Below are 20,171 nucleotides of genomic sequence, written 5' to 3'. Positions count from 1 at the left end.
TCTCATTTCAGTAATTTAAAATTAAAATTAAAATTAAAAAAAAGAACAACCGCTTTAGCGGAATAGTAATTTATTAATTAGAATGAGGTTGACAGATATTAAAAATTCTTTTAGAATTTTATAACAATTAAATTATTATAAAAAAAATTTTTTAAATTGACAGCTGACCGCTAACTTCAGTATTATGACGTGACAAGCTTGCTTTTATTTTTTAAAAAATCCCGCCACTATTTTAGTCGACCAATCAACGACCGAAAAACGATACGACACCCGACCATCAATTTTTTAGAAGAGGAAAGAGGAAAATAAAAAATTACAATAAAATAATATTTTAAAAAATTTCCACTTTCAATTTTTTATTTTATTTTCATATGTGAAATTTTTTTTTTCATAATAATTTAATTGATATAAAATTATTAAAAAATTTTAAATGTCAGCTGACTTCAGTGTCATCATTTTAATTTAAAATTTCAAGGTTAATGGAAGCTCTCTTACCTCTCACTAGTCACCGGGATTGACTTATTCCAGAAAAATCTAATTAATTAATTGCGGTAGTTAATTAGCTCATGTGACAGCTTGGAAACGCCTGGTAATTAATTGTTTCACAATATTAGACAAATTCTTGGAAAAATTTTATATTTCACTGCAAGTTATCGAAAATGGCAGCCCGGGCGTTACATTATGTTTTCAAAATACCAGACAGAAAATTAACTGTCAAATTTTACCGAGAAATTCTTGGTATGAAGGTAAGAATTTTTATAATTATTAATTATTAAATTTACAACGCAGAATAATTTATTTATTTTTTTTTTTTTTATAGGTACTGAGACATGAGGAATTTTCTGAAGGTTGTGATGCTGCTTGCAATGGGTAATTTTATTAATTATAATTTTAGCAAGTAGAACTAATAATTTTTCATTGTCTGTCAAAAAAATAAGATAAATAATTGATAAATTCTTGTATTTAGACCTTACGACAGTCGTTGGAGTAAAACCATGATCGGTTATGGTCCAGAAGATTCTCATTTTGTCATCGAGTTAACTTATAACTACGGAATAAATAATTATGAGCTAGGAAATGACTTCCAGGGAATTACTATCAAGTCAAAGGACATAATTAACCGAGCTATGAAACATAATTGGCCTGTTGAACAAGAAAATGGAGTTTCTGTTCTTAAAGCTCCTGGTGGTTATAAATATTATATTATTAATGAACCCCAAGTTGCTGATCAAGGTCAGTTTTTTATTTTTAAATAGTAAAATTAATTAAAAAAAAATTAATTTGTTTTAAAAAATTATTTTCAAAAAATTCCATTTTTAATTTTTTTAAATTTCTACCCGTCAATTTTTTTCTTATTTTTTTTTTTTCCATAATTTATCTATTAACACAAGTTCTAAAAATTATTAAATATCTGCTGAATTAATTTTAATATTAATTAATGAAATTATTATCATAGATCCTGTTGTGAAAGTTACATTGTCTAGTTCAAACCTACAGCGAACTGTTTCTTACTGGAAAGATATTTTAAATATGAAAGTTTATGAACAAAATGACAATAATGTTACTTTTGGCTATGATGACAATCAAGCAAAATTGGAATTCAAGAATATTGGTAATTTTTTTTTTTTATTTTGAATATGATAAAAAAATTCTTAAGAACGTAGAATAATTTTAAAGCTTCTAATAAATTTAATTTAATAGGAACTAAAGTAGATCATGGAAAAGCATATGGTAGGATTGCATTTTCAGTTCCTTATGACAGTCAACCTGGGATACAGAAAAAAATTCGTGAAAACGGCCATAAAATTTTGACAGATTTAATTACTCTGGACACTCCTGGAAAAGCTTCCGTACGAGTTATTATTCTTGCTGATCCTGTAAGTCCCAAGAAAATAAATTATATGTTTATTGAACAATAATTTTATATTATTAATTAATTTTTAGGATGAACACGAAATTTGTTTTGTTGATGACGAAGGATTCAGAAAACTTTCGGTTCCTGACTATCCAAGCGAAGCTATTTTGGATAGATTTATTGCTAAAGAGTCATCATAAAATATTTATTGTTATACTTTTTTTTATGTTTATATTTTGTTACTGGTTTTGGGATTTACTAAAAATACTAATTATAAAAAGTGCTTTATATTTTATTTAAGAAATAAAATAATTGAAACTTTAAATATAACAATTTATAAATTATTGAATTATCTTTTACTATATTTCACATGAGTATTGAATATTTTATAAATATCCTCTCCAATTTAAAACGTCAATAATTAATCCATTATATCAGAAATTGTTAAATATACTTTATCAAAATCTAAAACTTTAAAATTAATTATTCAATCAATTATAATATGCAAATATAAATTTAAAATTTATTAACTAATATCAATAAATTTTAATACTTTTTTTTTGTAACTAAAATTGAACTGAATAAAAAAAAAAAAAAATTTACTAAAACATTTAATTTTTTCTCTCTCATTAAAGCTTCTTCAAATTTTCCAAGTAATTTATAATTTATAAATACATACATAATTGTTATAATTTATTTTTATACAGATAAGAGTTTCTGCGTAGGTGGTAAATACGCTCTATAAAAAATGAATGAAAAAATGGAAGATAATTAACAGAAGTGTGATAAAAATAGAGCCATAATTATTAAAGATAATATAAACAATAAAATGATAAGTTTAAAAAATATCAAGAATTTTATAATCATCTACCCAGATTCACTAGAATTTTAATTACAAAAAATTACTGATAAGAATTAATTGTTATTTATTTTTTTATGGTCTATTACTCAATACAATATATACAAAACAATCAATGTCTAATTGCTTTATAAATTGTAGTATTAAATATTGTAATAGTCGAATAATAATTATTATTGTCATTATTTAGCTCAATGAAATTTTTTTAGTCATGACTTACTAATAGCACGATTAAACTGTATAATGTGTAATGTATAATTATCGCAATATCATTTAAATTAAAGATATACTGGAACATTGTCGCGTTAGACTATTATTGTCATCAGATGTATTTGATAAATTGTCATAAGTTATAAAAAATTGTCATTCATATTGGTAAGTCTTTTTTTTTTTTTTTTTTTTCATACTTATAAATAATTAAAATATCAAAAATTACTTTATTAATTATGATGATTTAATTAGCAGACATTTAAAAATTTTTAGAATTTTTATAACACATTAATTATTATAAAAAAATATTTTTAAAAATTCACTCATAATTTTTAAAAATTTCTTCATGTAATTTTTTTCCATTATAATTTAATAATAATAAAAATAAAAAAAAATTTTATGTGTCTGTTAAATTGAGTGTCACAATAAATAATAATGAATAAAATTATTTTTAAAAAATAGCAAAATAATAACCCAGTAATGGAAACTGTCGAGTATGAAACAAGTGTGCGTCTACCAATATCTCAAAAAATCTTCGACTTGATACTAGATAGCTTCTCCAAAAACCACCAAGACAAGTCACTGATCCTGCACTACAATGACACGATATTCCCCAACTCAGACAGCAACGCCTACCCAAGTTACCGTCTGGCAGGTAATACATTCCAACTAAAACAATGTATCCACCGATTAAATCTGCTCAAAGTAATTGTATGCAACAATAACAAGGAAGAAAAAACAACCAACAAAGAAGACAACAATACCGACTTCATTACCAAGGTTATGTTCATTCCATTTACCCGGACGACTGCCAAGGAAGCAATCGCAGAAGCTTCTGATAAATTCAGTACCATTCAGGACCTGATAATCCGCTACACACTTTACAAGCAGAACAATATCCGCGTTTGCGTAGAAAAAATATCCCAGCCTCAGGGCGGCGCGTATTACTTCTCCGCCGAAATAGAGTACGACCGAGATTACACAAAAATAAACTACGAGGAGTTTACAAAAATGGAAAATACATTCTGGGATTTATTGTCTAGCACTTACTTGTGTAAATTTTACCACTTGCTGGACACCAATGCGATGTACAATTACGTAGAGTTGTCTCAGCTGTTGAACATACCTTGTCGTAAATTTTCTCCAATCCATGAATACTCGTGCAATTTAATTGACTACAAATTGAAGTACAAATTTGACGGCTACAAAGGAAGGATGATAAATAATAACCTAAAAAAAAATACCATTATTTACTGGGATGACATGCACAACACTGGAGAAATATCTTCTGGATTTTTGGAGGAATTTCCGCATGTCATTTTTCAGTACGAAGTTATACCTGACAAGCGATGGATCATCTTCACTGACATTATCGGTGTAATATTCCACAAACAGCTGTACATGCCGGAGCCAAATGACGTTTTGGAGTTCTTTTCTTCTTTTCCGAAACGCGAAATTAATCACCCGCTTCTAAACGACACTCTTAATTGCCGGTCGTTTAATTTTGTAATTTCCGACGGCCATATTAGCGACCAGGTGGCGCTGAGTGACGAATTTCAAATTGGCGTTCAGTTTGTTATTCAAGATGGCGACGATTTTGATTACTTCTCCGCGAGTTTTATTGATCAGACGGATGGATTTATTATTGTGTGCAATAATCGGGAGTATAAGTATAAAATTCCGACCCTGGATGTGAGAATTAAAAGTGAAATGGCTTATTTGGACGAAAGTTTGACGCCGATATTTGAAAAGAAGCTTACCGCGTCATTTTTGTTAAATCCTCAATCGATTTATGAAATCACTTTGAGGAAAGGACAAGTTCTTATTCTTCGAGAAAGATTTGAGAGACAGTTTACTTCTAATTCTGATGAATTCGAAGCTTTTAAACGCGAGTTGGAATTTATGTCGCAGCAATTACGATCTCTTCAGCAGTAATTTTATTATTATATAAAGAAGATAAGTTAAAAATAATTTAATATTTTTTAAAAATTGTATTAGGCTGAAGTTAGCTGTCAGCTGTCAATTAAAAAAATTTTAATGAATCTATTACAATAAAAAAATCCTTCTAAAATTTTCACTTATAATTTTTATTAATTTTCATTTTATAAAAAATTTTTTATAAAAAATCATTTTATAATTTAACATACATTAGTTTAATACAAGATTTATATTTTAGAACAAAAACAGCAAAAAGTTCATAAAAATATATTATTTCTTCTTCATTGCGTCAAAAGTTCAGATTAAAAATTGAAGACAAATTTTATGTATATCATAGCCACAACAATCTAATCTCTCTACACAAATTGTCTACAATAACCTCTTATAAATAGCAGCATAGCTAAAAAATATTCGTATCAAAAAATATAAGTATTGTTAAATTAATAATATTTGTTCGCGCTGTTTCAAATCATAAATATTAAAACTAGTGGATGGAAGTAATTTCGTTCGTTAATTTTTTATAATTAATACTTGCGATTAAAAAAAAAAAACTATATAATACATTATTGATCAATATAAATATACAGTTGACTGTACAATGTACAATCATAAATTTGATACTTAAATCAGCAGATTGACAATTTTTCATTTCTTCCAACAAATAATTATAATAATTTTATTGCTGTAAAATTATTAAAAAATTTTTAATATGTGTCAACTTTATTATTTTTAATTTTATGATACTGAAATTGAGAGACATCTAATAATTTTTTCAACAAATAAATTATATCTTTAGATGCTTTAAAAAATATCAATTAAATTTGTAAATAATAATTTTTTAGATCTTGTTTATTAAAAAAAAAAAAATAAAACAATTGTCACGTGTCTGCAAATTTTAATTTAATTTAATTTAAAAAACCTTAGCAAAGACAAACATGCAAATAGTAACAATAATAAGGCTGCACTTGCTTATTGACATTGTTTCAGCACTGTTAGCTCGGTAAGTGACAGAATTCTGTGGCTGACCATAGTAATTACTACTAGGCGGCTGAGCAGGATACTGACCAGGAATTTGCTGAGGAACTGCTGGGTTAGGTGGAGCCTGGCCAGGATCTCCAGGAGCTGGACCAGTTCCATTTCCGTAGTAATTGTTGTAAACTATTTCAGTGTGCGTGACACCAGGAGCAACAGCAGGGGCTCCCGCTGGTGGCGGCGCAGCGGCGTATCCTGGATGATTGTTGCCGTAAATTCCTCCAGAAATGAAGCGGTTAGCGGCGGCGTTGACTGCGACTCCAACTACGGCTCCAACAGCGGCTTCCTTGGCAAGAGTCCCGAGTCCTCGTTTCTCGGACTCTACGATGATTGTCTGAGGAGGAGCTTGAGCAGGTGGGTGGTTGTATCCGGTGTTGGGAGGAGGATGGTACCCAGTGTTGGGTGGTAGATGGTACCCTGTGTTAGGTGGTGGATGATATCCACCGCTTGGGTTGTAACTTTGACTGGGGTTGTAGTGAGTTGCTGTATGAGCAGGAGGAACGTTCCATCCTGTTGATTTTAAATTAGTATTATAAATTTTAAATTATAAGTACTTAATTTTTTATGATTATTTTTTATCTTGAAAATAGATCATTGCAGACTTTTAAATTAATTAATAACCTGGTGCTGGGGCTGAATGAGATGGATGATAACCTCCAGAACTAGGTCGGCTGTGGACTTTTCCTGAGCTTTTAATTTTCCCAGCGTCAATACCTAAAAATCAATAATTATCATTAGTTAATTAACTGGTGAAGATTACTACATTAAAGTCAGCAGTCACGACTTTTTTTTTTATTTAATTTGATAAAAAATTTTTTTTCAAAAAATAATTTTTTTAATTTTTTCAAGACAATTTTTTTTGCCATAATTATTTATTAAAAAATTTATCAAATATCTACTTTATTAATTTTTATATAATTATTAAATTAAATTTAGCAGTAATTTTACTATTTTTTAATTTAATTTAACAAATAAATTTGATTCAAAAAATTTTTACTTTTTATAAAATTTCATGTCAATTTTTTTTTTGCCATAATTTATTTGCTAAAAAAAAATTATCAAATATTTACTAATTTAATCTTTATATAAAGATTATCCAACAAAACTTTTACATAAAATTTTTACGTAAACTCGTGTGGATAAAATAATTTCAAAACTTTTTTTTGCAACTAAACAAAACAAAACAATTAAATTAATATTATGCACGCGTCTTGGAAATTCTCTGCTTTGTGACAAATCAACTTTAAACTACAAACTTTCTCTTAAATACTTTATACACCCATCAAGGCTAGATAAGAAATCCAGGAAAAAAATTATAATTCTCCAAGAATAAAGAAAAAAAAAATTTATAAAAACGGCATCAAAAGTATGCCCTTGAAATCTCAAGGGCCGTACCGTGAACCGATACAAGGCTGTAGTTTTTGAATATTCATATATTTTTGACATTGAAACTCAATAACAAAGCATCTCAATCACTACAAAAAAAAAAAAAAATCAATTTTTTTTATAGAATTTTCAGTATTATTTTATTTCTTTAAATCAGTGGCCTCGATTAATTTGTTAAAAGTCTTAAACTTTCTAGAAAAATGATTGACTTTCTTTAAATTTGGCATAACTTCAGTCTGCTAGCAAATAATTATTTATCTAGATAAAAAAATAAAATTTGAATGAATTTAAATTAATTTTACAAAAATAGAACAATAATAATTGATAAAAATAATAATAATTATCTTACATGATGAAATAAGTAAAATCATTGAAAAACAGCTCCATATTTTGAACTCCATTTGTCGACACTTATTATTTAAATGCGAAACGCAATTACTGATGAGTAAATTCAAGGCTAATTGAAAAATTAACAGCAGACAAAATTAATGTAGTTTAGAATAAATTCTTTAAATTTACGTAAACGTTATAGTACCACTAAGTACACCAAACAACTGTGAACTGTCATGTGACAGCAAATGAATCATGCGTATAGTATATGTACTTCTGTTCTGTGCATGTTGGTTTTCTATTCCAACAATCAAGCAATCTGCTTTCTGGGAAGGGGCTCCTACGTCGAATACAAACAATTACGACAGCATTGACGTCACTAAAAACAGCAAATAACTAAAGTTGTTTTATATCTGATCCATGGATGAGGAATTATCTGTTTATGATAATTCTGATCTAAGCCAATCAACCACATTAATTTATAAAATAGATAAGAGTTTATAATACATTAATTTATTTAATATATGTTGTTATACTAGGTCGCTGTTTTATCTGGCTATCTTGTACCACCACACGTTTTAATTATTTTAATAATTGTGGTTAAAAAATGAACATTTAGAGTTATAAAATGTTCTTTTATGTGTAACAAATTTTATTGTTATTCCTTTCTAGCTTTATTTATTTATAGATACATTATTTTGAGTTTCACTAGTGGAAAACTTCAAGAGATTAGTTTTTTTGGGTGACGCTGTACTCGACGTTGGGATCTGAAAAAATAAAAATAAAAATTTTTATTTTAGCTTATTAGATTTTTTAAAATTCAAGCGAATTTTTTGATATTAAAATTAGCCATGAAAATAAAATTAGCAGACAGCTGATAATTTTTAGAATTTGTTTCATTATCAAAATTATTACAAAAAAATTGCACGCATAATTTTCAATATTTTTTACATGTGAAATTTTTTCTTTTAATTTTTTTTTAATAAAATAAATTATAAAAATTTCAAATGTCAGCTAATTTAATTTTTATGGGGAATTTTTATAAAAATATTGACTATAATATTTTTAATTTTAATTTAAAAAAAAAAAAAATTTAAATGCAATTGTTTAAAAATAATTTTTCGGAACAAATTTGTTTGTTAAATAAAACTAAATTGTCAAGTGTCTGCTAAATTTAAAGTCATAAATTTGTTAATAAAATTCGCTTGAGCAACTAAAAAATTCTAAGCTCATTAAAACTACCTTCGAATTTAAATTTAGGGAATTGAGTCATATCAACTCCAGGACCACCTCCGTATTGAGTAGAGAGTCGCTCCAAATCGCTTTTTAATTCCTTTTGGATTTCAGGAGTTGGGTCGACTAATTTTCCACCTCTGAAATAAAGACAGATAACCTATGAAACTTTTACTCTGACAAATTGAATAATTTATCATTAAAATACATGATAATAATTAATAATCAATAATTATTATTGAAAATAAAAATTCAATGATTCTTACGAGCTTTTTGATTTGTATTCACGGATTTTGTCCAAAAATAATTGCTGGATTGGGTCAGAAACTTTGTTCATGCATGGTGCCATCATTCCAATGTTTCTTCGGACGATTGTCGAAACTGTGATCGCTTTTGGAGTCAACATGATTGCTTCTAAAATAAATAAATTAATTAATTAATTGACTAAAATACATTTTGATATTTTTTCTACATGTGCAGAAAAATATTCAATAAAATTTATTTATCTTATGTAATACTAAAAGTTTATGATAAAAATTTTACATTTTATAACTGCGCATGATAAAAAGTTAAGTTTATTATTATTGAATATTTAATTGCAAATTGATTTATTGGGATAATTATAAAATTTAAGTAAAATTAAATACAATTACCTTTTTTTTAGAGATCAATAAGTTGTGATCAGCTGCGATTTTAAATATGGCGACCGTGTACTACTCTGGTTGAAAACATGTGCCCTCTGTTGGAGGATTTAGCGCGGTAAATTTTAAATTTTTATGTTTGAAATTAAAATTAAAAATTTTTTTAATTAAAACAAAATTTTTTAAAATTAAAAGTTTTTAAAAATATGTTTTTAAAATAAATATTAAAAGTATTTCTTACCAATTTTTTAAAATTAAAAAAAGAATTTTATTAAAAAAAAAATAAAAATGAAGTTAGCCGCCATTTCAAAATTTTTAGGAAGTTTTTATTGAAAAAATGCCAATTTCAGTGTTATAAAATGTCATTTGAAAAATCAGTTCTTACAAGACCCTCCTTGCAAACTTGCAAACTTGCAACGAACGTGAGTGTCACGTGTAGGAGTGATTGTGTGCAAGAACACTAGAGGGACAAAGAGTAAACTCGTAACCGTCAAGAAACAAAATAAGTGTTCGCGCGCGAGAAAGCAAAGATTAATAAATACACCAAAAATAAAAAAACAAAAATGTGTCAATAAAAAAAATTATATTAATTTAATAATAATAATAATAATAATAATAATAATAATAATAATAATAATAATAATAATAATAATAATAATAATAAAAAGGTAAGAAAAAAATCCCGGGAGTGAAAAACAATTAAAAATGTCACAGTTAACGCGAATTAATAAATACACTCACGTCAAAGATGAAAATTAAATCAGCTGGCAATGAAAATTAAGTTATCCGACATTTAAAAATTTTAAGAATCGTTTTTTTTATTGAAAAAATTATTAAAAAAGTTTTCGTTTGTAAAAAACTTGAAAAATTATCAGTGCAATTTTTTACAAATATTTTTTAGTTCTAATTTAATAAATTAAAAATAATCAAAAAATTAAAAACGGCGGCTAACTTAATTATTATCAGCTGACATTTAAAAATTTTTTTTTTATTAAAAAAAAATAAATTTATAAAAAATTAAAAAATTAAAAAACGTCGGTTAATTTTATTATTATTTGTGAAAGTGGAGGGGGAAGATGAAGAAAGAGAGATAAATGTTTTCAGTTTAGTTTGCGCGACACATACTCGTGCTCTCACACACATTTAAACTCCGCGTATAACCGAGTGAATTGGCAGGGGTAAATTTCGTTAAAGTTAGTGAAGGCTAGGCTTAACTTCCATCTCCCTCCCGGGCATTCTCAGTTTCATTCATGAACCCACCAGCACAAGCACCAGCACTGAGACTCGTTGCCACGCTCTTATCTTCACTCTCGGTTCTCGGTGCTGAAAATAAAAAACATTAACATTGTTATATATAATATTCATTATTGTTAGTATTAGTATAACTGTTACTGTTAATACTTAACACATAACAATACTGACTATAATTTTTTTATTTTTATCCAAACATATATTTGTGCGAGTGAAAAGTATCTATGTGATAATAAACCTTGTGTTTTATTAATTGTTAAGTGCATACTTCTCGGACAACTAGCTACGATTTTACAATTATTTGGATATCGTTCGTTTACACTAATTACAAAGGTTAACTATTTATTTATTTACATTATTATTATCATTGTTATTATTATAAAAATATTTATACTTGTAAAGTATAAAATTATTTTTTGAATTGCAATAATTAATTAAAACTCAACCAGCAAAAAGTGACAATTGATAAAAATAAAAACAACCGAGCATGATTCTTATTTATTTTTTACGCATATTATAATTGTGAGTCACTAAGTAATACATATTGGTAATTCTCTGATTATACGGTAAATATATTAATTATATTATATAATTTTTATTTTTATTTTTGCTTATAATTGTATTATTTTTTTTTTATTTTCAGAGGTAAGAGTTTGGTTGATTAAAAAATAAGTAAGTTAAAAAATAAATTGATGAACAATATATCCATTGATATTCGTGATTTAAAATCGCGTGTTAACAATTCATCATTAAATACGTCGACTAATCTTACCGTCGACGGTGAATCATAATAAAACGCTTAAAATAATTTTATTAACTATAAATCAATTACCTCCAAGCCATTTGTATCAATAATAATTTAATAATCAAAAAAACAACTCGTAAAATCATTTCTTTCTTTTTTTAATTGGCGGTAATTTATTTTCCTGTTATCAGTCGATGTGTTTATTTATGGATTGTTTTATTGTATATTTATTGAAAAATGAAAAATAATTCAGCTGAGTGTTTTAGAGAAGGAAGAAACTTTTAAAAAGTCTCAAGTTCCCTGTACTGGACCTTTTGGTATGGCAACGTCGCGTTAATTCTTTCTTTTTCTTTTTTACGGCAATGGCGTTGTCTGATACACTCTGGTCTCTACTCTGGTATAGAAGTAAACGCTTCAAAGCTAAACTAATATGAAGGCATTACTACATATATATATATATATAATATAATACAGTGTGCCAGCAAAGCATCTGAAAGCCCATACCGGAGATTCAGATGTGATGGACGATGGACTGAGAATAGATAATAGTGGGGGCGAGTTTAGAGTTTTTACAGAATACTTTTTCTTCTTCACTTTTCTTATCCACCAGTTTTCTTTTTTTCTTTTTCGGCATTTTCATTTTATTTACTTTGTAAATCTCGTCTGGTGATTTAGATCTAGATTCGGGGCAGTTTTATATTTATGCAAGTATAAATATTACTTGCAATCTTATCTGATACATTTATTAATCTATATAATTTTCAATGATCTAGTTTGTTTCTACGTATCTCTTGCTAATGTGTGAATGCTTGCTTTTGTTCAAAGTTTTTATTTTAAAATTTTAGTCTTCAGTTTTGCGTTGCTCCATATTTATGCTGAATTGAAACTAATTTTATTAAACTAAAAATATGACCCCAGAAATAAATTTATTATAAAAAAAATTCTACATTTAAAAAAATTATGAGTAGAATTTTTTAATTATAGTTTAATTGATTGATAATTTTTTTAAATACATTTTGCTTATTAAAAAAAAATAAATATTTAAATTTTTATATAAAAAAAAAAAAAAATACAAAATTTAATTTTTTTTATAATTCATAAAATATTTTATCTTTTGAGTTCAAATTTCAATCTTTTATCAAAAATAAATTTCAATACAAATTTCTATTTAAAAAAAAGCAAATATTAAACTAAAATAACTGTATTTAATATTTATTTAAAAGTAACGTTTAAAAGAAAATTTCAAAGGTGGTCCCGACAAAAAAAATCTCAGATGACCGCCTTGTTTTAGGTGTAGAGAGTCTTCGGATGTAGTAGTATTGGGTTCTCGGTTAAATTGCATATAGAATGTCTGCATGCGGGTGGCTTTTGTTATGGGCTCTTGAGACAATTTTAAAAATTTTTTACTTTGTACTCCCTGAAAATGTCGTATGGCTTCAGTTTCACCGAGAATATCATCATCATCATTATTATTATAAATTATAACATTGTGCTGACGAGAATGCGGTGGGAAGTAACATTTTAATTTTTCGGGTTAACTTATTTTATTCCTCACAATTCAGTATTGTATTTTATTGTCATGTCATTGAATTGATATCTTATACAAATTATATTTACCCCACAATTATTATTAATACGAATAAACGTTTTAATTTAATTACACCAGTTAAATTAGAAATATTGAACGACTCAATAACAAATCCAGAGTATTCAAACAATGAATTTCTTCAGCGTAATGTAAGTGTTAAATATATTCAGATGCTTTAAATTTACAAGATTGGAACACACGGTATAAATAGAACCAAGTGTTTTCTTTAAAAATAACAATAAATTTAAAGAAACCGTTTGAACTTTAAATCGCAACAATCATTGCATTGATTTCCAATCGATTTCATTCAATGATATAAACACACTATAAATTACAACATTAACACTAACAGAGTAAATATTTAAATTATAATATGTGGATAATTTTTTATCTCTTTCTTCATGCGTACATTTTCTATTATTGCTTAATTACAAGAAAATTCTTCTTTGATTAAATAATCTCTCGTGATAATTTTTAAAGCAGATAATAATTTTTACGCCCAAAATTTTTGCCGAAAATATTAGTTTTGTAATTTGTGAAAAAAATTTTTTTTTTTTATAAGAAATATCTTATAATTTTTTTTTTTTTATTTGGCCGTAATTCTTAAATACAAAATTTGGTTAATTATAAAAATCTTCATTTTGAAATAACGGCTTTTTTATTGGTCTTAAGGAAAAATTATGAGACATTTTTTTTTATAAAATTAAATTTTGAACATTTTTTATTAAAAAAAAATTTTTTTAGACCGAAATATTAAATTAATATTAAAAAAAAAAATGACTCAAATTTTTGCTAATTATGAAAATGTTAATTTAAAAATTACGGCTTATTTATTGGTCTTAATAAAAAATTGTAAGAGATATTTTTTTTTAAATTAAATTTTGAATAACTTTTATTTAAAAAAAATTTTTTTACGACCAATATTTCCGCTGTAATATGAAAAATTAGGCAGAATTATTTTTAAATAAAGGCAAAAATCCTGACCCTTGATATTTAATTTCCGGTAGTCCAATAAATATTGAAATGAATGATTTATTAGTTGAATAAGTACCAAAATCAAAGAAAGTGTCACTAATGGGGTCTTTTACCACATTGGGATTCACAGGGTTTGTTCAATTATACCGGATTTATCCCGCGACTCTTAATAATAAAAAGAGAATCGATTGAATAAGATATTAGCCGTCTGGTTGGATGCAAGGAGCAACATAAACTTTCTTAGAAGATCTTGGACGCAATGGAAGTTAAATAGACAGCAAGCGTTCACTTTAACATAAATGGACATCGGTGAGTTTTTGCTGGTGAACAACCTTCGGGGTTCGCTGTAACGGTGATCCTATTGAGGTCTTAACCTTTAATTTTGTCGTCTTGATCTTCATTATCATTTCTATCAGTTATTGAACCTAATTCCGATTTTTGTGGAAAAATCCTGGAGAAGAAATAAATAAATTAGTAAATCAATAAACAATTGATAGGTTTTGATGTAAGGGATCGTGTAACAGCATATCAAATCTGTAATAACATCACTGTAGCACTTGGGTATCAGATCTTACACCCTACAGCAAACGTTGCGTTGTTCGAATAAGACCGTGAGAGAATTTACGGTTGAGACTCTCAGAGATGGTAGTGTCTGGTCATCTTCATCCAACCATTTTTACACTCACCACCTGTCGTTTGAGCGGTCAGAGTAACTCGATCTTGACTTCGCAACCGCTTTAGCTTCACAGCCCAAGGATCCATTTATACTGTGGATTTATAAAAAATAACCGATAATTATTCAAGATAATATACAGTTTTAGTTTGTCCTCTAATTAAAATAATTTATAGGTTTTGTGTTATTGCAATTTAATCAATAATTTTTTTATTAATTTTTACTGTTAATCTAGAAGATATTAAATAATTTTTTTTAATTATTACTTTATTTATTTAAAATTTAATAAATATTTTATGTCTTCTAAATTGATGATAATTAATGACATTAAAATTGTAAAATATTAAATAATTTATTTGTTAAAAAAATTAAAAATATATCTGCTAATTTTAGTCTAAATATTGTAATTATTAAAGCATTGAAGAAATATTTTTTGTATAAATAAATAACTATAATTAATTTTATTTTCAGGTAACATGGACATCGACTCACTGTACGACTACGATGAAGAGGAACAGGATTTTTATGAAGAAAGTCTTTTAACTCGAAAAATTTACCCTATTGATCACCGCGCGTTGAAGGTAAGCTGAAAAATAAAAATCATAAAAGGTCATATTTTAAATATTAATCAATCCAAGTGTTTTTTTTTAATTTGACGTAACATAATACATTATGAATTATAAATTTTAATAAGTAATCTTGTAAAATGTAAATTTTCTATCTAGTGTCATTGATAAATCTAACTATAGACTATGAATGAATATGGAGTACGAGTAGAAGCAGAGAGAAAAGGGTAATTTTCTCGATTGAAACTCTCTCGGTAGCTTAATTAATTGATAAGTTTATTAAATTTTCAATCGCTCTTAGTTATGACACAAACTTTATGGATTTTAAAATGAAAATATCCAGAGAGCAATAATCTCACTTGACAACTGAATCTATTTTAATGACTACTGGTCGAATTGAAATAATAATAACAATTTATATTATTGATAATATAATAATAAAAAAATAGATATAATTAAATTTTATTGACGCTCAGCTCATATTTTAAAGTCAGGACGTTAAACAGTTATAAGTTTATAAGCTTTTTAAATTAAATATACTTTTACAACCCGTTAAAAATTTTATTTCGAGGGGTTCTGTTCGGATCGAACAAAGCGGTGTGCATTGTCCGTGTCGATACAGTCGAGTGCGGTATTAACGACCTCTTCCCTCGGTCGTGCCCAGATTTTATTTTTAAGATAGGAATTAGTATTTGTATAAGCATCAGTATTATCATTAGCATTAACATTATTATATGTTGGAAGTCAAACCCTGGCCAGAGTGCTACCAAAAGTAACATACGTTAGTCACTTTACCAATTGGCCTCGGTTTATCATCATTTTTATTTTGCTTTCAATTTTAGGTTGTTTAGCAGCCAAAGTGTGACCACTTTACTCCATTTTTTATTTTTGTGCCAAATATTATGCTTTAATCCACCTAAAAAAATTTATATATAAGAATTTGGGTTACAAGAATCAATATTTGTTCTATTTTAATTTTTTCCAACTAATTCACAGTAAAAAAATTCGGGTTTTATTTAAATTTACCTTAAAAAAATTCCACGGAGTGAGTTTTTGATTTTTTTATTGAATAAAAAAAAAAAAAAAAAAAAAAAAATTAAAATTTTTATCAAAATTTGCTTCAATGCTCCAAAGTCCAATTTAAAAAAAAAAATCTAATTAATATTTAAAAATTTTAAATCCCGAAAAAAATTGTTTAATATTGAAATTTATTTTACTTGAAAAACTCCAAATTTACTCCGATTAATAGGAGTAAAAAATTTACTTCAATTTTCCCCACTAACTTACATTTTCCTGCCTAAAATATAAATAGCCAGTGTGAAGAAAACTTGCCGTTAAAAATCATACAATAGAAAAATTCCCAAATTTAAATGCCTTTCTACGGGTATTTCTTCCAAAAGGACAAACTATTAGTCAGGTAGAGAAAACTAGGATCAAAGTAACACCAGTTTAGAGCACAATAAGCAATTCATATCCAATGAATCCGATCCTGATGACAATAGCTATTTTCTTCGAGCATTCTCTCCATTGTTATTAACCTAAAACAGATAAGGTTATTAACACCAAGTACTCAGCAAATATTTATTCTTCTACAATAATAATTATCATGATAATTACCATACAATACTGCAACAAAAATCTTGTCTGTAGTCTACAGTCTACAGGAGATAACAAACAAATGTGTTTAAATGTAATGATAGGCATTTGCATAATATTCTTCAATTGGATCGCAAGATTACGAAATAGTGATTCTGTCCTGAATAATTGGACATATGGAGTTGTTGTCTCTAAACCGGCTCGATAGAGAATTTTTTAAAAATATAATTTTATTGGTATCTCAGCCAACTACAGCTGGGTGATGCAGTTTAACTAGTATATATACATTTATTGTATTACTGTCTCCTTTTAATTTGATTTATCATCCATCTCAGTCTCTCCCTCAGACGCTGGTATCATTGCGTCACTCAACCGGCTAGGCGTTCATTAAGTTGCGTGGCCGCATGAAGGTCAAGCGGTCGTAGTTCACTATCTCTCTCGTATCAATTATCAGCCGTGACTATTCTTCATCTATCTCTCCTTCAACGAACGTCCCTTCCCGAAGTTCTTCGGGTCTTTCCGTTTACTCTCCCTCCTACTGGTGTCTCCCTTCATTTTCCTTTTCTCGTACACCAACCGTTCGTTCAACAATCCCCCACTCTGGTAAATGTTTTAAATCAACTCATGAGGCAGGTTCATTCATGCTTTTGCCACATGAGTCTTTCTTTACACAACTGTCGTTTTCTTCTATGCCGTTGTTATTGTTTTTGTTTAACTATTTTTATAAGTTTGTTTATTTTTTTTTTTTTTTTTTTTTTTTTTTTTTTCGTCATTGTCTCTTCAGATCCAGATGATCACAATGAAAGCCTTTGAAAAAATTTTAAAAATTATTTCTTCATGTTGAAGCTTCTGAAAATCTTCTTTGTTGACTCTGCAGCCCCATAATTAAATAAGTATCCTTTTTTTTAGAGTTTTTTCAGCTGAAGACTAACTATGTTCTTTGTCCTCCAGATCACAAATATCAAGATAATTTTTTTTCTGCATTCAATAATTCTTAAAAAAAAAAAAAAAAAAAATTATCAATATTTTATAAGAAAAAATTAAACAATAATTGACAAAAAAAAAAAAAAGGCTCAATTACAATTTTACCAAGAAGTTGATGATTAAAAAAAATTAATGACTATTTTTATCACTTTTTTAGCTTATTAAATTATATAGATAAATTATGATTAAAAATTGCGAATCAAATAGGCCTTAATAATTTTTTTTAAAAACTAGTTTGGTAAAAAAAAATTTTTTAAATGTTTCTGACCATAAAAAAAATTTTTTAAATTGATTGAAAAACAAAATACTTATAGTTTATCTATTAAATAAAATTAGTAAGTACATAAAAATAAAATAAAATGAAAGATGTAATTGGTAGTTAACAAAATATTATTTTTAATTACCCAATACTTTCATTTCTTGAAATAGAAAAAAAAAAAATTAATTAAAAATCTAGTAGTGAGTCAATAAAAATACAGACATTGAACTTTTGTTTCATTATTTCTTTTATACGCAGGTAAAACGATTATTAGTTACTAAACTAAATTGATCCTGTAATGTATAATAATTTTAATTTTAATAACTTGTGAATAATAATAATACTAATTGTTATTTATTTTTTCAGCGTAATCGTGGGTCTAACGTGAGCTTCGGATGTGGAAGTCTCAGTACTAGTGAAGTAATGATGATGATGGCCAAATACATGAAACAAGAGTCAACGTCCGATGTTGAGGATGAAAGTATCATGCCCAGAGGACCTGAGAGATTTACATCGATGCGAAAGGTCCCATCTCTTTCAGACCTCTCTGATCCTGACAGTTCAATCGGTGAGTTTTTAAAATTTTTTTTAAATATATCGAAGTAATTTGAGCAACATCCGATTCAAAGTGAAGAACAATTAAATCGCCCAGATGTTTTGTTGCATAAGGGCCCTTTGACAAAGACAGCAACCGTGAAATTGAGGGGAGTTGTAGCTGAAAGTAGAAAAATTAAGACAGATTAGGGCATGAATTTAGTTGAATGATGATATTTAGTTACTTGTGATGTACTACAATAACTATTTAGTTGAATATGTAGTGTAGTATATGATCAAAATACAGCGAGAATTTACGAATTGGATAATCAGCAGCATCCTCATTAATCTCCCTCCACACTACGCCCCCGTCTTCCCTTCTCTTTCGTCATACCATCAGCTTGTCTAACGCATTTTACAGTCACATAAGTGTGACAGACGACAGTATTATCATTTTTTCCCCACGTATTTTCTTTATTTATTTCTCCAGAATTTTTTTTTAGCTTTGGACTTATCATCAAATAAAATTACTAATAATATGATTAGTAAATATTGCATCCAATTGCTTATCGTTAAATAGTGAAAGTCATGCCACCGTTCTTTGGGTATAAGGTCTATGACACACTATGCTGTAAATCTAAAAAAAAAATTTACTAATAAATAAAATTTTGCTTTATTAAATTGTACTGTACTTTTTTAAATAATGACATTTTTAAAGATATAAGCTCACCCTGATGTTACACTCATCAAGAGCTTTCATTTGAGTACCCACATGCATTTTCATATATATATATATATATATATATATATATATATATATATATATATATATATATATATATATATATATATATATATATATATATATATATAAAATATATATAAATATATGAAAAATTGATGTGGGTACTCAAATGAAAGCTCTTGATGGGTGTAATATCAGGGTGAGCTTATATCTTTAAAAATGGCAATATTTTACAAGATACAAGGTAATTTCTTAATTATTGACATTTTTAAAAATCTAAGCTCATTCTGATGTTACATTCTTCAGTGACACTAAATTTCACTAAAAAAATCGATTTTATCATGTGACACAAATTTTTTCTCATCCTCTTAATCATATAGATTACTTTCATTGAATTATCTACATTAAATTTTATATTAGAAAATTTTTTATCTAATGATACACTAAAATATTTTCTATTTATGACAACCTCAAAAAAATAACCAGAGCGATTTCTTGTAGCAAAGGGTTGAATGTACGGTGAAGCATAAAGAACCAAGATGAGATCTATTTTTATCGCGTTTCTTGCTGTAGAAATATACATCCTTCTAGTAAATTAATTTTCCAGTTCTGTATCTTCTGAATGAATAATTCAAGCTGAAAAAAAAAAATAATAACAAATTTATGCATTATATTAAAAAAAAAAATATCGAGAATTCTTCTTGATTTCTAAAAAAAAAAATTTATAACAATATTAATATTATCCAGTGACTGATATGTAAGTGAGAATTG

General features: G+C 27.0%; 5 protein-coding genes and 1 long non-coding RNA gene across 8 annotated transcripts in view; 3 read left to right on the top strand and 3 right to left on the bottom strand.

Annotated features, from left to right (window-relative positions):
* Positions 1 to 311: 311 nt before the first annotated feature.
* Positions 312 to 2,180, top strand: LOC141533134 (glyoxalase domain-containing protein 4). Its single transcript, XM_074251835.1, has 6 exons — positions 312 to 746; positions 821 to 870; positions 968 to 1,233; positions 1,457 to 1,612; positions 1,702 to 1,877; positions 1,945 to 2,180. The coding sequence occupies exons 1-6, from the start codon at positions 660 to 662 to the stop codon at positions 2,053 to 2,055; spliced, it is 846 nt and encodes a 281-aa protein (XP_074107936.1). The 5' UTR covers positions 312 to 659; the 3' UTR covers positions 2,056 to 2,180.
* Positions 2,181 to 2,577: 397 nt separating this feature from the next.
* Positions 2,578 to 4,909, top strand: LOC141533071 (uncharacterized). The gene is made up of 2 exons (XM_074251748.1): positions 2,578 to 3,089; positions 3,387 to 4,909. Exon 2 carries the CDS (start codon positions 3,405 to 3,407, stop codon positions 4,857 to 4,859), a length of 1,455 nt encoding a protein of 484 aa, XP_074107849.1. The 5' UTR covers positions 2,578 to 3,089; positions 3,387 to 3,404; the 3' UTR covers positions 4,860 to 4,909.
* Positions 4,910 to 4,987: 78 nt separating this feature from the next.
* On the bottom strand, positions 4,988 to 8,101 carry LOC141533072 (uncharacterized). Its single transcript, XM_074251749.1, has 3 exons — positions 7,630 to 8,101; positions 6,516 to 6,608; positions 4,988 to 6,404 (listed from the first exon to the last, which is right to left on the bottom strand). The coding sequence occupies exons 1-3, from the start codon at positions 7,679 to 7,681 to the stop codon at positions 5,773 to 5,775; spliced, it is 777 nt and encodes a 258-aa protein (XP_074107850.1). The 5' UTR covers positions 7,682 to 8,101; the 3' UTR covers positions 4,988 to 5,772.
* Positions 8,102 to 8,241: 140 nt separating this feature from the next.
* LOC141533075 (ATP synthase-coupling factor 6, mitochondrial) lies at positions 8,242 to 9,582 on the bottom strand. The gene is made up of 4 exons (XM_074251757.1): positions 9,497 to 9,582; positions 9,110 to 9,257; positions 8,853 to 8,983; positions 8,242 to 8,377 (listed from the first exon to the last, which is right to left on the bottom strand). The coding sequence occupies exons 2-4, from the start codon at positions 9,247 to 9,249 to the stop codon at positions 8,340 to 8,342; spliced, it is 309 nt and encodes a 102-aa protein (XP_074107858.1). The 5' UTR covers positions 9,250 to 9,257; positions 9,497 to 9,582; the 3' UTR covers positions 8,242 to 8,339.
* A 1,089-nt stretch (positions 9,583 to 10,671) lies between these two features.
* The window catches only part of Pnt (ETS transcription factor pointed), a 58,427-nt gene continuing 48,927 nt past the window's right edge, over positions 10,672 to 20,171 (top strand). Inside the window, exons 1-4 of one of the 3 annotated variants that reach the window (XM_074251746.1) lie at positions 10,672 to 11,068; positions 11,379 to 11,407; positions 15,188 to 15,297; positions 18,488 to 18,689. In XM_074251746.1, the coding sequence (XP_074107847.1) occupies positions 15,193 to 15,297; positions 18,488 to 18,689 (307 nt within the window). In that variant the 5' untranslated portion in view covers positions 10,672 to 11,068; positions 11,379 to 11,407; positions 15,188 to 15,192. Of the gene's footprint in view, positions 11,302 to 11,378; positions 11,408 to 15,187; positions 15,298 to 18,487; positions 18,690 to 20,171 lie in introns of all 3 variants that reach the window. The other 2 variants (XM_074251744.1, XM_074251745.1) reach the window with 2 other exon arrangements.
* LOC141533323 (uncharacterized) lies at positions 15,679 to 17,279 on the bottom strand. Its single transcript, XR_012480242.1, has 3 exons — positions 16,900 to 17,279; positions 16,570 to 16,820; positions 15,679 to 16,198 (listed from the first exon to the last, which is right to left on the bottom strand). It is a non-coding gene; the product is annotated as an uncharacterized LOC141533323 (long non-coding RNA).

The sequence above is a fragment of the Cotesia typhae genome, unplaced genomic scaffold (genome assembly GCF_013202065.1).
Source record: "Cotesia typhae breed Kobodo isofemale line unplaced genomic scaffold, CoteBio_Ctyphae contig_83, whole genome shotgun sequence".
Taxonomy (NCBI): Eukaryota; Metazoa; Arthropoda; class Insecta; order Hymenoptera; family Braconidae; genus Cotesia; species Cotesia typhae.
Note: the sequence above shows the minus strand (reverse complement) of the source record. Positions and strands in the feature narration are given on the sequence as shown.

Excerpts from the sequence above, each read along its gene's own strand:
- LOC141533134 (XM_074251835.1), top strand. The coding sequence starts at position 660 with ATGGCAGCCCGGGCGTTACATTATGTTTTCAAAATACCAGACAGAAAA. Across the intron at positions 1,613-1,701 it reads ATTGGAATTCAAGAATATTG|GAACTAAAGTAGATCATGGA; the intron begins GTAATTTTTTTT and ends TTAATTTAATAG. Across the intron at positions 1,878-1,944 it reads TTATTATTCTTGCTGATCCT|GATGAACACGAAATTTGTTT; the intron begins GTAAGTCCCAAG and ends ATTAATTTTTAG.
- LOC141533071 (XM_074251748.1), top strand. The coding sequence starts at position 3,405 with ATGGAAACTGTCGAGTATGAAACAAGTGTGCGTCTACCAATATCTCAA.
- LOC141533072 (XM_074251749.1), bottom strand. The coding sequence starts at position 7,681 with ATGGAGTTCAAAATATGGAGCTGTTTTTCAATGATTTTACTTATTTCA. Across the intron at positions 6,609-7,629 it reads GATTTTACTTATTTCATCAT|GTATTGACGCTGGGAAAATT; the intron begins GTAAGATAATTA and ends ATTGATTTTTAG. Across the intron at positions 6,405-6,515 it reads TCATTCAGCCCCAGCACCAG|GATGGAACGTTCCTCCTGCT; the intron begins GTTATTAATTAA and ends TAAAATCAACAG.
- LOC141533075 (XM_074251757.1), bottom strand. The coding sequence starts at position 9,249 with ATGTTGACTCCAAAAGCGATCACAGTTTCGACAATCGTCCGAAGAAAC. Across the intron at positions 8,984-9,109 it reads GAATACAAATCAAAAAGCTC|AGGTGGAAAATTAGTCGACC; the intron begins GTAAGAATCATT and ends TCTTTATTTCAG. Across the intron at positions 8,378-8,852 it reads CCCTAAATTTAAATTCGAAG|ATCCCAACGTCGAGTACAGC; the intron begins GTAGTTTTAATG and ends TTATTTTTTCAG.